At 38.9% G+C, this 12,581-nt stretch overlaps 1 protein-coding gene across 1 annotated transcript in view; it reads left to right on the forward strand.

Annotated features, from left to right (window-relative positions):
• Positions 1 to 278: 278 nt before the first annotated feature.
• The window catches only part of LOC139943457 (carbohydrate sulfotransferase 15-like), a 23,339-nt gene continuing 11,036 nt past the window's right edge, over positions 279 to 12,581 (forward strand). Inside the window, exons 1-3 of the mRNA XM_071940268.1 lie at positions 279 to 593; positions 9,233 to 9,470; positions 12,455 to 12,538. Of these exons, the coding sequence (XP_071796369.1) occupies positions 279 to 593; positions 9,233 to 9,470; positions 12,455 to 12,538 (637 nt within the window). The remainder of the gene's footprint in view (positions 594 to 9,232; positions 9,471 to 12,454; positions 12,539 to 12,581) is intronic.

Below are 12,581 nucleotides of genomic sequence, written 5' to 3' on the forward strand. Positions count from 1 at the left end.
TGGGATGCAAAATTGTGTAAATTTTAAGAAAAAGTCAAAACTTAAGAAACAATTCATTAAGTATAACGAATAAGCAGTTTGTATGTCTTCCAATTTGATCCATCGATCATTAGTTTATGTCATACATGTAGTTGTCAAGACCGCAACAGTCCCATTAATTCTCCCTTCAATGTCAGCTTCTCACTGTACTTCATTTGACCTGCTGCCTTCAATGCTGCAGCTGGTATGCATTACATTTAGGCCACTTATTCCCCATGTCATAATCTTTTGAAAACAAAATGCCATTTAACGTCTTCTCCTTACCGTTTCAGATAACACAAAGCTTCGTTTTCGTTGTCGGTACCATTTGGTCGTTGCTTCTCTGCGTCAAGCTGTGGCAAGATTGTCCACTGCAGGGGATGATGAGAACACAAAACAAGTTACCAACGATTAAACAACTTTACGTTGAAGAGGTGACTGTCAACCAAGGGTCGTCAGAACCTGAAGCGGACAACAGGCCAAAACACCTTGAGCGGAAACGAGGCAGTAGTCATGGATACGAGAAAATCAACGTCAGGAATGTTTCGGAGAATCTTTATAAACTTGCTCCAAATGTGAGTCGATTGATTTAATCAATTTAAAGAATGACATGACTTCATAATTGGGTTAAAATTTGAAATTTACAAAGTGAAGTAGACACGAAAACAAAAACTAGAGATTCAGTTTTTGTTAATTACATAAAAGGTAGGTGTTTGTGAGTGATGGCATCAAACTGAGATTTATACAGAACTTTAAATTTCAATCAAATTTCTTGTTCAGAAGTTAAGTTTTCAGTTAAAAGGTCAGCTCCGTTTGAGCTCGAAGTCAATGTAAATTGGGGTCAAACTCTGCGCAACGTTTGTTTTAGTTCTTGAAGAAATTACGATGAGTTAATTGTGTTGAGTGTGCGTGGCGCCATCCTTGCACACTACAGTTGTCAAGCGCGTACGAAAAACCCGTAGATAAAGTATTACTTGACCATTGTTGGTTGTGTCATGATGGAACTTGCTCTCTAATCCTACCTTTTCATGTTTTCCTGCATTAACATTGTACAATGCATTTACCACTTTCATGGTCCAGCAATCCATCCTAGCATACTGAACATCCTTTGTCCTCACCACTTTACTCCTTTATTAGTTCATAGCCACTAATTGTTTCTGAAATTGAAACTTGGATTGGCTGTAATTTTCCCGCTTTTTTCCTGGATCCTTCCCTTAATCCCTCTCCCCTCTCTTTTTCTATAAATGGATATGACGGATGACAAGAAATGTAAGAAACAATGAACACTAGAGAGTGTTTCAGCATGTTCAGTACAATGCGATAGCGTGAGAATAAGCGTACAAAAGACCACACATTCTGTCAATGGTCGTGGTCGTCAATGGAGCAGATTTCCGTGGGAATAAAAATTAGCGTGTGTAATAATAATCATGGATGCTATACCCTTATCCTTACTCGCAGCTTAGAGCTGAATTGCGAAGGACGCGGCTACAACGTGTTCGAGAAGCAGGCATGCAAGGGCGCCTCTGGCTACCAGCCACATCAACCCATTATGACCACGGAGCACAGCCATGATCGAAAAAGTTTGGTTTTACTTATTATATATAAAAAAGAGTTAATATCTCAGTTACCGAAAAGGGTCCAGATTAGAAATAAACCATGTTCCAAACGGTATACAATGGATTAGGCGGCCGAAAAGTGGCCATTTGCTTTTTTGCTTCCAAAGGACCGCCCGTGAAGGTTTTGGTTTGTTGAACTCGTCCAAACGTGTTACCCGTTTCATTTGCAATAAACTAATTTTAAATATAAAAAAAAATAAAACTAAATAAACTAGTTTGTAATAAAAGAATCCTATTGGAATGTAGTCATGAAACCTCCACACGTATTTCCTTTGAGATGCCGCGCAGCATGCGCAGTCATCACAAAAACAATGGGGGACTTTTGGGACGCTTGGTGGCAGCAGACTTATCAGGTAAGAACTATGGGTGCGTTCGTTTAGCTTCCCTGGGTCGACCCCGGTGTGTGGCGGTTTTGCCAGGACGAACGTGGGTAATTATCTGCACACGTTCGTCCTGGAAAAAAAAACACGCCACACACCGGGGTCGACCCGGGGAAGCTAAACGAACGCAACTTTTATAGACCTTTTCGCAAATACTGGGGCGCGCGCGTAATGCTTGGAATTAGGTGCATTGTGGTCTAGCTGGTGATCATATTTGATCCATATCTATCCCACAATGCACCCCATTCAACAGTCTGCGCTTGCGCAATGGTATTTGCGAAAAGGTCTATGGGTAAAATCCATTGTTATCGGTCATGTGCGCACGCGCAGCACTACGTAAACAATGGAAATTTAACTGGTAAGTCTGCTGCCACCTTACGTCCCAAAGTCTCCCATTCTTCCAATAATAATAATACTAGTAATAACTAGAGCTAAATTGCATTTGTGCACAAATGCAGAGCTGTTTCGTCAATAAAAATGTCAAATTTCTCAACTGAGTTTCAAATTTGTTGGGTATTCAAAGCAATTTGCCAAATGTGGCATTAATAAAAAAATAATTTGTATTATACACCATGTTCAGATAGCATTTTATGTGTTAAAGGTGTAAAAATTGAAAAAATCATAAAAGATTATGTGATGACGTCATCATGACGTCATTGCACATTTTTTAAGAACTTGTCAATATCCAACAACCTACCAAGTTTCAACATGATCTCATAATCACTTAGGGAGTTATATTAGTTCAAAAAGTGCACCTTTAAGGACGCGTCACGTGACCCCCGATAACGTCATTGATCTGAAACTTCACACATATGATGGCTGCCTGACCATAAACGTGTGTCTAAAAGTTAAAGTGATTACAAAAAACTTCACCACAGACATCTTCAAAAAGTCCATTTTGAAGAGTTTTCAACCTGCCGCTACAGGGCACTGTTGCAATTTGTGACGTCATCAATATTTTTTTGAACTGCCCACCCTTGCTAGACACTTACGTCCTTGAAAAGCAACTTCATATTTTTTACCACTTTTGAGTTACAGGGCCACTTGCGGTTTCGACCGGAAGTAGAGGTCATGTGAGGTCACGCACACGAAACAAAATGAAGACCTAATTTATCCCTCCCCAATCCCGCAAACAGAAATCTACGGTCTCTTGTGGCTGATTTGTTATAAAATTTCAAACATTTAACATAAAACACCTTTAAGCTGACTTCACGTGACCGGTGATGACGTCATCATGACATCCTTGCTTTAAGATCATCATTGCACCATAACCTTCAATCCCTGAAAGTTTCATTGCAATTGCTCTTTAGGAACTATGCAAAAAATTGCGAGTACTGAAACAGAAAAATAAAAAAAATAATAAACTAGAGCTAAATTGCATTTTGTGCACAAATGCAGAGCTGTTTCGTCAACAAAAATTTCAAATTTCTCAACTGAGTTTTAAATTTGTTGGGTATTCAAAGCAATTTTGCCAAATGTGGCATAAATAAAAAATAATTTGGATTATACCATATTCAGATAGCAATTTATGTGTTAAAGGTGCAAAAATTGAAAAAATCATAAAAAATCATGTGATGACGTCATCATGACGTCTTTTAATATGTCATAAGAACTTGTCAATATCCAACAACCTACCAAGTTTCAACATGATCGCATAATTACCTAGGGAGTTATATTAGTTCAAAAAGTGCACCTTTAAGGCCGCGTCACGTGACCCCCGATGACGTCATTGATCTGAAACTTCACACATATGATGGCTGCCTGACAGTTAACTTGTGTGTAAAATTTAAAGTGATTACAACAAACTTCACCACAGACATCTTCAAAAAGTCTTTTTTGAAGAGTTTTCATCCTGCCGCTAGAGGGCGCTGTTGCAATTTGTGACGTCATCAAAAAAAAATTGAACTGCCCACCCTTGCTAGACACTAACGTCCTTGGAATGCAACTTCATAACTTTTACCACTTTTGAGTTACAGGGCACTTCCGTTTTTGGCCCGTTACGACCGGAAGTAGAGGTCATGTGAGGTCACGCACACGAAAAAAAATAAAGACCTAATTTATCCCTACCCAATCCCGCAAACAAAAACCTACGGTCTTTTTTGGCTGATTCGATATAGATTTTCAAACATTTAACAAAAAACACCTTTAAGATGACGTCACGTGACCGCTGATGACGTCATCATGACATCATTGCTTTAGGATCATCATTGTATCATTACCTTCCATCCCTGAAAGTTTCATTGCAATTGCTCTTGAGGAACTATGCACAAAATTGCGAGTACTGAAACAGACAAATAAAAAAAAACTAGAGCTAAATTGCATTTGTGCACAAATGCAGAGCTGTTTCGTCAATAAAAATTTCAAATTTCTCAACTGAGTTTCAAATTTGTTGGGTATTCAAAGCAATTTGCCAAATAAGAACTTGTCAATATCCAACAACCTACCAAGTTTCAACATGATCGCATAATTACCTAGGGAGTTATATTAGTTCAAAAAGTGCACCTTTAAGGCCGCGTCACGTGACCCCCGATGACGTCATTGATCTGAAACTTCACACATATGATGGCTGCCTGACAGTTAACTTGTGTGTAAAATTTAAAGTGATTACAACAAACTTCACCACAGACATCTTCAAAAAGTCTTTTTTGAAGAGTTTTCATCCTGCCGCTAGAGGGCGCTGTTGCAATTTGTGACGTCATCAAAAAAAAATTGAACTGCCCACCCTTGCTAGACACTAACGTCCTTGGAATGCAACTTCATAACTTTTACCACTTTTGAGTTACAGGGCACTTCCGTTTTTGGCCCGTTACGACCGGAAGTAGAGGTCATGTGAGGTCACGCACACGAAAAAAAATAAAGACCTAATTTATCCCTACCCAATCCCGCAAACAAAAACCTACGGTCTTTTTTGGCTGATTCGATATAGATTTTCAAACATTTAACAAAAAACACCTTTAAGATGACGTCACGTGACCGCTGATGACGTCATCATGACATCATTGCTTTAGGATCATCATTGTATCATTACCTTCCATCCCTGAAAGTTTCATTGCAATTGCTCTTGAGGAACTATGCACAAAATTGCGAGTACTGAAACAGACAAATAAAAAAAAACTAGAGCTAAATTGCATTTGTGCACAAATGCAGAGCTGTTTCGTCAATAAAAATTTCAAATTTCTCAACTGAGTTTCAAATTTGTTGGGTATTCAAAGCAATTTGCCAAATGTGGCATAAATAAAAAAATAATTTGTATTATACTCCATGTTCAGATAGCAATTTATGTGTTAAAGGTGTAAAAATTGAAAAAATCATAAAAAATCATGTGATGAAGTCATTATGACGTCATTTCACATTTCATAAGAACTTGTCAATATCCAACAACCTAGCAAGTATCAACATGATCGCATAATTACTTAGGGAGTTATATTAGTTCAAAAAGTGCACCTTTAAGACCGCGTCACGTGACTCCCGATGACGTCATTGATCTAAAACTTCACACACATGATGCCTGCCTGACCGTTAGCGTGTGTGTAAAATTTAAAGTGATTACAAAAAACTTCACTACAGACATCTTCAAAAAGTCTTTTTTGAAGAGTTTTCAACCTGCCGCTAGAGGGCGCTGTTGCAATTTGTGACGTCATCAATATTTTTTTGAACTGCCCACCCTTGCTAGACACCTCTGCCTTGTAAAGCAACTTCATAACTTTTACCACTTTTGAGTTACAGGGCACTTCCGTTTTTGGCCCGTTACGACCGGAAGTAGAGGTCATGTGAGGTCACGCACACAAAATAAAATGAAGACCTAATTGATCCCTACCCAATCCCGCAAACAGAAACCTACGGTCTCTTTTGGCTGATTTGATATAGATTTTCAAACATTTAACATAAAACACCTTTAAGATGACGTCACGTGACCGCTGATGACGTCATCATGACATCACTGCGTTAGGATCGTCATTGCACCATAGCCTTCGATCCCTGAAAGTTTCATTGCAATTGCTCTTTAGGAACTATGCAAAAAATTGTGTGTACTGAAACAGACAAATAAAAAAAATAAATAACTAGATCTAAATTGCATTTGTGCACAAATGCAGAGCTGTTTCGTCAATACAATTTTCAAATTTCTCAACTGAGTTTTAAATTTGTTGGGTATTCAAAGCAATTTGCCAAAATGTGGCATAAATAAAAAAAAATAATTTGTATTATACTCCATGTTCAGATAGCAATTTATGACTTAAAGGTGCAAAAATGAAAAAAATCATAAAAAATCACGTGATGACGTCATTATGACGTCATGTCAGATTTCAAAAGAACTTGTCAATATCCAACAACCTACCAAGTTTCAACATGATCGCATAATTACTTAGGGAGTTATATTAGTTCAAAAAGTGCACCTTTAAGGCCGCGTCACGTGACTCCCGATGACGTCATTGATCTAAAACTTCACACACATGATGCCTACCTGACCGTTAGCGTGTGTGTAAAATTTAAAGTGATTACAAAAAACTTCACCACAGACATATTCAAAAAGTCCATTTTGAAGAGTTTTCAACCTGCCGCTAGAGGGCGCTGTTGCAATTTGTGACGTCATCAATTTTTTGTTTGAACTGTCCACCCTTGCTAGACACTTACGTCCTGTAAAGCAACTTCATAACATTTACCACTTTTGAGTTACAGGGCACTTCCGTTTTTGGCCCGTTACCACCGGAAGTAGAGGTCATGTGAGGTCACGCACTCAAAATAAAATGAAGACCTAATTTATCCCTACCCAATCCCGCAAACAGAAACCTACGGTCTCTTTTGGCTGATTTGATATAGATTTTCAAACATTTAACATAAAACACCTTTAAGATGACGTCACGTGACCGCTGATGACGTCATCATGACATCATTGCTTTAGGATCATCATTGCACCATAACCTTCGATCCCTGAAAGTTTCATTGCAATTGCTCTTAGGGAACTATGCAAAAAATTGTGTGTACTGAAACAGACAAATAAAAAAAAAATAAAAAAAAAAACTTTAACAAAAACAAGAGCTGTTTCGCTGCGCTTCGCTACGAAACAGCTAATAATAAAAAAAAACCTTAACAAAAACAAGAGCTGTTTCGCTGCGCTTCGCTACGAAACAGCTAAAAAAAATTAACAAAAACAAGAGCTGTTTCGCTGCGCTTCGCTACGAAACAGCTAATAATAATAAAAAAAACTTTAACAAAAACAACAGCTGTTTCGCTGCGCTTCGCTACGAAACAGCTAAAAAAACTTTATCAAAAACAAGAGCTGTTTCGCTGCGCTTAGCTACGAAACAGCTAATTATAAAAAACTTTAACAAAAACAAGAGCTATTTCGCTGCGCTTCGCTACGAAACAGCTAATAATAATAAAAAAATCTTTAACAAAAACAACAGCTGTTTCGCTGCGCTTCGCTACGAAACAGCTAAAAAAACTTTATCTAAAACAAGAGCTGTTTCGCTGCGCTTAGCTACGAAACAGCTAATTACAAAAAAACTTTAACAAACACAAGAGCTATTTCGCTGCGCTTCGCTACGAAACAGCTAATAACATGCATTTGTATAGCGCTTAATACAAGGTTTCTAAGCGCTGAACAGAAAGTGTATGATAATAAAAGAAATAGCAGAAACTGAACAGACTAGATTAAAATTTTTAAATAGGGCGTTTTTAAATAAGATTTAAATAAGTGTGTTTTTAGAGCAGTTTTAAATGAGTCCAGTGTAGATGAGGCAAGGATGTGAACGGAAAGATTGTTTCAAAGAGTGGGAGTGGCGATTGAGAAGGAGCGATTTCCATAGTGAGTGCGGGGGATAGGACCAGAGTTGAATTCCAGGTGGGCGGTAGAAGATGATCGGAGAACACGAGTTGGAGGTTGCTTTTAGGGAACAAGTAATTATGAGATAGGGACTAGACCATGTTTAACTTTGTAGGCAAGAGTGAGAACTTTAAATTGGATCCTTTGAGACACAGGGAGCCAGTGTAAGGAGCGCAGAACAGGAGTGATGTGATCTGATTTCTTTGTGCGAGAAACTAGACGAGCTGCTGAGTTCTATATTCGTTGGAGGGGAGCAATGTGGGATTGAGGAAGGTTGATGTAGAGACTGTTGCAGTAATCGAGGTGAGATGTAGTGAAAGCATGAACCAGTCGTTCAGTGGTACTTTGGTCCAAGTAGCGTCTAAGCTTTCCGATCATGTGGATTCCAAAGGCAGCGGAGCGACATGTTTTCTTGATGTGTTGTAGGGTTAATTGGTGGTCAGGGATGACTCAGATCTCTAACCGTCTTTGATGGGGTGATGTTGTCGTGGACAACGGAGATGTGTGCAACACGTTGAAGTGTTCGTAGCTGTGAGGTGACATGGAGTATACTTCAGTCTTAGATGAGCTTAGCTGCAGACCGTTCTGTCTTGACCATGTCTGAATATCAGCAACACAGTCTGATAGCTGCTTCATGGACTCAGTGTGCTCATTCTGCTTGAGTATGACGTAAAGCTGTGTGTCGTCAGCGTATACTGCGTGGTGAACATCTTGATGTGTCCTGATGATGCCACATAGAGGGCCAGTGTATAGGATGAATTCCAGCGGTCCCATGACTGAACCTTGTGGTTCTCCAGACGATAGCGAAGATGGTCTTGAGAAGGAGTCATTCACCTTTACAACTTAAGTCCATCCTTCAAAATATGAGCTGAGTAGCTGGAGAGCCAGTACCGACTGACTGATACCGACTGACTGATTGGTTCCCCAACACAAACACAAGCACAGTTCGGTGCTCGTGCATTGTGCGCGTTTTTTTATGGTTAACGTTCACGGGCGGTCTTAGATTTTCCGGGATCCGGGAGAAAAGGAGATGGCCACTTTTCGGCCGCCCGAGTTAACTCTGCTTTTCAGGTGGCAGAAAAGCTGAAAAATAGAAAATTGCATTTTTCACAAAACGTTTAATCTACTTTTCTACTATTCTGATAGCAGAAAAGCAAATGGCCACTTTTCAGGTAGCAGAAAAGTAGAAAAATAAAAAAGTTCACATAAAAACACCATAAAATCTGCTTTTCTGCTATTCTGATACCAGAAAAGCAGATGGCCACTTTTCGTCCTCCATAGTGTGTGTGTGAGGAGGAGGGCTCGTCTTATGACAACGGCAGTGCGTGTGCCTATTCAAGAAAAAGTCTTAACTAATGCAATGTTACTGTCTTGTTTTTGTCTTCTCTACATAGGTCTTCGATGGGGTGCCGGAAGAATTTCTCCCTCAATTCAGAAATCCTTGCTGGTGGTCTGATAAGGGTCATACGTCATCTGACCTCAAGTGTCTACCCTATTTTTGTCTGGCCGGTATGCCAAAGTGTGGTACCACTGACGTCTATTTTAAGTTGGCCAAGCATCCCCAGATACATTCAAGTTGCGGTAAATACAGGAAGGGACAACTATGGTGGACAAGAAGACGCTTAGGGGGAAGTAAGTTCAATGATAAGGCATCTTGGAAAAAGTTTGGGAAGTCAACATTTATAATACAGAAATCTTATATAGCGCACGTATCTGATAATTTGCATTATTCGAACTACACTTTACTACGATAGTAATAAATTCTTGGTTTCCCTAATCATCGAAGAAAAATCACCAAGTTCTAATGCCTATGACAAACCAAAGTCAACTGGCTGAAAGTTATATTGACACTGTATTACAAGTTCAATGTAGAAAACACACAGAAGTTATCATTATTCTGACCAATTGACATTGTTTCCCACATGTCTTGTTCAATTTCCACTCAGCATAATAGAGTGTAACTTTCCATTGCTTGCAAGTAAATATCAAGTATTAGATTTGGTTGCAGAAAATCAACAAATTAGCACCTCCATTTACAGCCCAGCAGCGTGCAGTAGCCAGCTTTCACTAAGAAGTCAATCTGGCCACACATACAGTGTCAATTACACTTCTTCACCCTGAAGTCAAGAATAAAAATGAGAGTACGCATTCAAATGTAGAAATGAGTACGCATTCAAACCGGGGATCTATAACATTAAGAGAACAATAGCGTCCACGGTTTTGGGAAGGTCACAGTTGCAAAACTTGTACGGTTGCAGGCGTATGCAAACCGGTGTGTGGGGGTCTGTGGGGGTGTGTTTGTATTGCCTATACCCTCCGAGGACATTTTAACAAAAGGGACAATAGGTCCTCACTTGTCGGTCTTTGTTTTCATGGGTCCTCACTAGTCATTAATGTACAAAACCAATGGGGATTGCTTCAATATAGGAACAACAGAAAGTAAAATAGGTGTCCTCTAACGTATAGGTGTGGGTGTAGCTGGTGTGTGTGCGTAAACACCTGCAATCGGGGACCTTTCTTTGTGATAGCAACCGTGGACCCATTGTTCCTTTTGTTATTAGTCCCCGGTTGAGTGTGGAAACAAACCCACACACACACACACACACACTTGCGTGGGGGGGGGGGGGGGTCCTTATCGAGCTACATGAATAGGTGGTCCCAACATTATGCAGTTATGCGAGAGCAAAAGGTGATTTATTTAGGCTTTAAAGGCAGTGGACACTATTGGTATTTACTCAACATATTTATTTGCATAAAACCTTACTTGGTAACAAGGCTGTATATTCCAGAGTAACTTATCTTGGGATCTGCAAGTGCAGGCTGTTACTTCAAAATGTAATAGACTGATTGGTTTGATTCGTCTCATCTCTGGCAACTGTCCTTCGTGCGTATCGCTCCATTTGTTCAAGACTCTTGTGCAGCCAATCTTAGACTACTGCTCACCCGTCTGGTGGGTTCACCGTAAAAAACACATCAATTCAATCGAATCGGTACAGCGCAGAGCCAGCAGGATGATACTTCGGCAAACATATATGGAACAGCCTTATCAAGAAAGACTGAAGACTCTGGGTCTTATGTTGCTGTCTGACAGAAGAATTTTTTTTAACATTTGCTTTATTGTAAAACTGTTGATGTCCACTCGGTATAGTTTTATGAATGACTTAACTAATCTGTCTAAAGTTAACTCCCGTCACACAGAATTGCTCACTTTTCATCACCTAAAACCTAGGACGGATGCTTATAAATTTTCTACCATTGTTCGCTTTCCTAAAATGTTCTCAGAGCTCACTTTGGATACCAGGAATGTTTTGATTTTGGAGGGGTACAAGTCCTTTCGTATGAAGCTGAGGGGGGAATTTTTAGTATGTTAAAAGTGCTAGTGGTTTTAATTGTCTAAGGGGTCTTTGTGCTTTTTGGGTGGTGTTTGGGGAGGCTCTCTGCTATCATTGTCCTCGGGCCCAGTGGGTTGGCATGAATCTGTGAGGGTGCACTCTGTGCCAATTTTATTTTTTTCTGGGGTTTTTTAGTCCATTCTATGTTTTTTATTATTTTCAATTGTTGTCCCTTCCTCTTATCGCTGCGGTGTTTTGTTGTGGGTGTAGTTTTTTGTTTTCAATAGTCTGATTTTGCTTGTGTTTTAATGATTTCTATTGTGTGATTCTTAAATGTTTCAGTGCAATCACCTTTTTATATTGTATAATTATATTTTGATCGTTGGCAGGGGTCTGGTTTTACACATCTTTTGATGACAGTTTTATACTTTTGTTTTAGCCTTGACAGCCCCTGTACAACTTGCAACTATTGTGTATGTCTAACGATTAAAAAAAAAAAAAAAAGAAAAAAAAAAAAAAAGTAGAGAGGTTGATAGTATAAAAAATTGTGAGAAATGGCTCCCTCTGAAGTGAAGTAGTTTTCGAGAAAGAAAATTTACCAAGAATTTGATTTCGAGACCACAAATTTAGAATTTGAGGTCCCGAAATCAAGCACATGAAATACAACTACGTCTGACAAGGGTGTTTTTTCTTTCATTATTATCTCGCAACCTCGGCAATCAATTGAATTCAAATTTTCACAGGTTTGTTATTTTATGCATTTGTTGAGATACCGCAAGTGACAGACTGGTCTTTGACAATTACCAACAGTGTCCAGAGTCTTTAAACAATCCATTAGGAAACTATGGCCTGAATAAAAGAGCGTAGAGCCTTCATAAGTTTTATAAGAGTTTTGGTTTTCAGAAAATGTTTCTGCAAACTTGTACTCTTTTAAGGACTGCATATTGAGGAAGGTTTATTGTGTTATGTTTACTGTAGTGAAACTTATTCAGAAAAACAGGGTCTTACCAAAAATATATGAATAAGGATGATTTATGTAATTTGACTTAGCGGTGATATTTCAATTCAGCCTGAGAATTCAATTTGTCAACATAGCAGAGTATCAACAAAGTTTGATGAACAAAATTACAAGTCCCAATACCTCTGTATTCTATAAACAGAAAGTATAAGAAAAAAAAATGTACTCATTATGCGCAATGTAATGTTTTAAAACACATAAGAAACACTGATTAAGAAAATCAGTTATTAAAAACACTTATGTTGAGTGGTTGCTTACATTTTCAGCAAGCCTACAGAAGTACGTCGACTGTCAGTCAATTACCATTGGAAAACAACTTGTAAAAGGTTCTGACCCATCGATCATTACAGGTTTGTATGTTTCTGTGTTTTCTCATTTGCCCCTGAAAGGCAG

Source organism: Asterias amurensis, chromosome 10 (genome assembly GCF_032118995.1).
Source record: "Asterias amurensis chromosome 10, ASM3211899v1".
NCBI classification, from domain to species: Eukaryota; Metazoa; Echinodermata; class Asteroidea; order Forcipulatida; family Asteriidae; genus Asterias; species Asterias amurensis.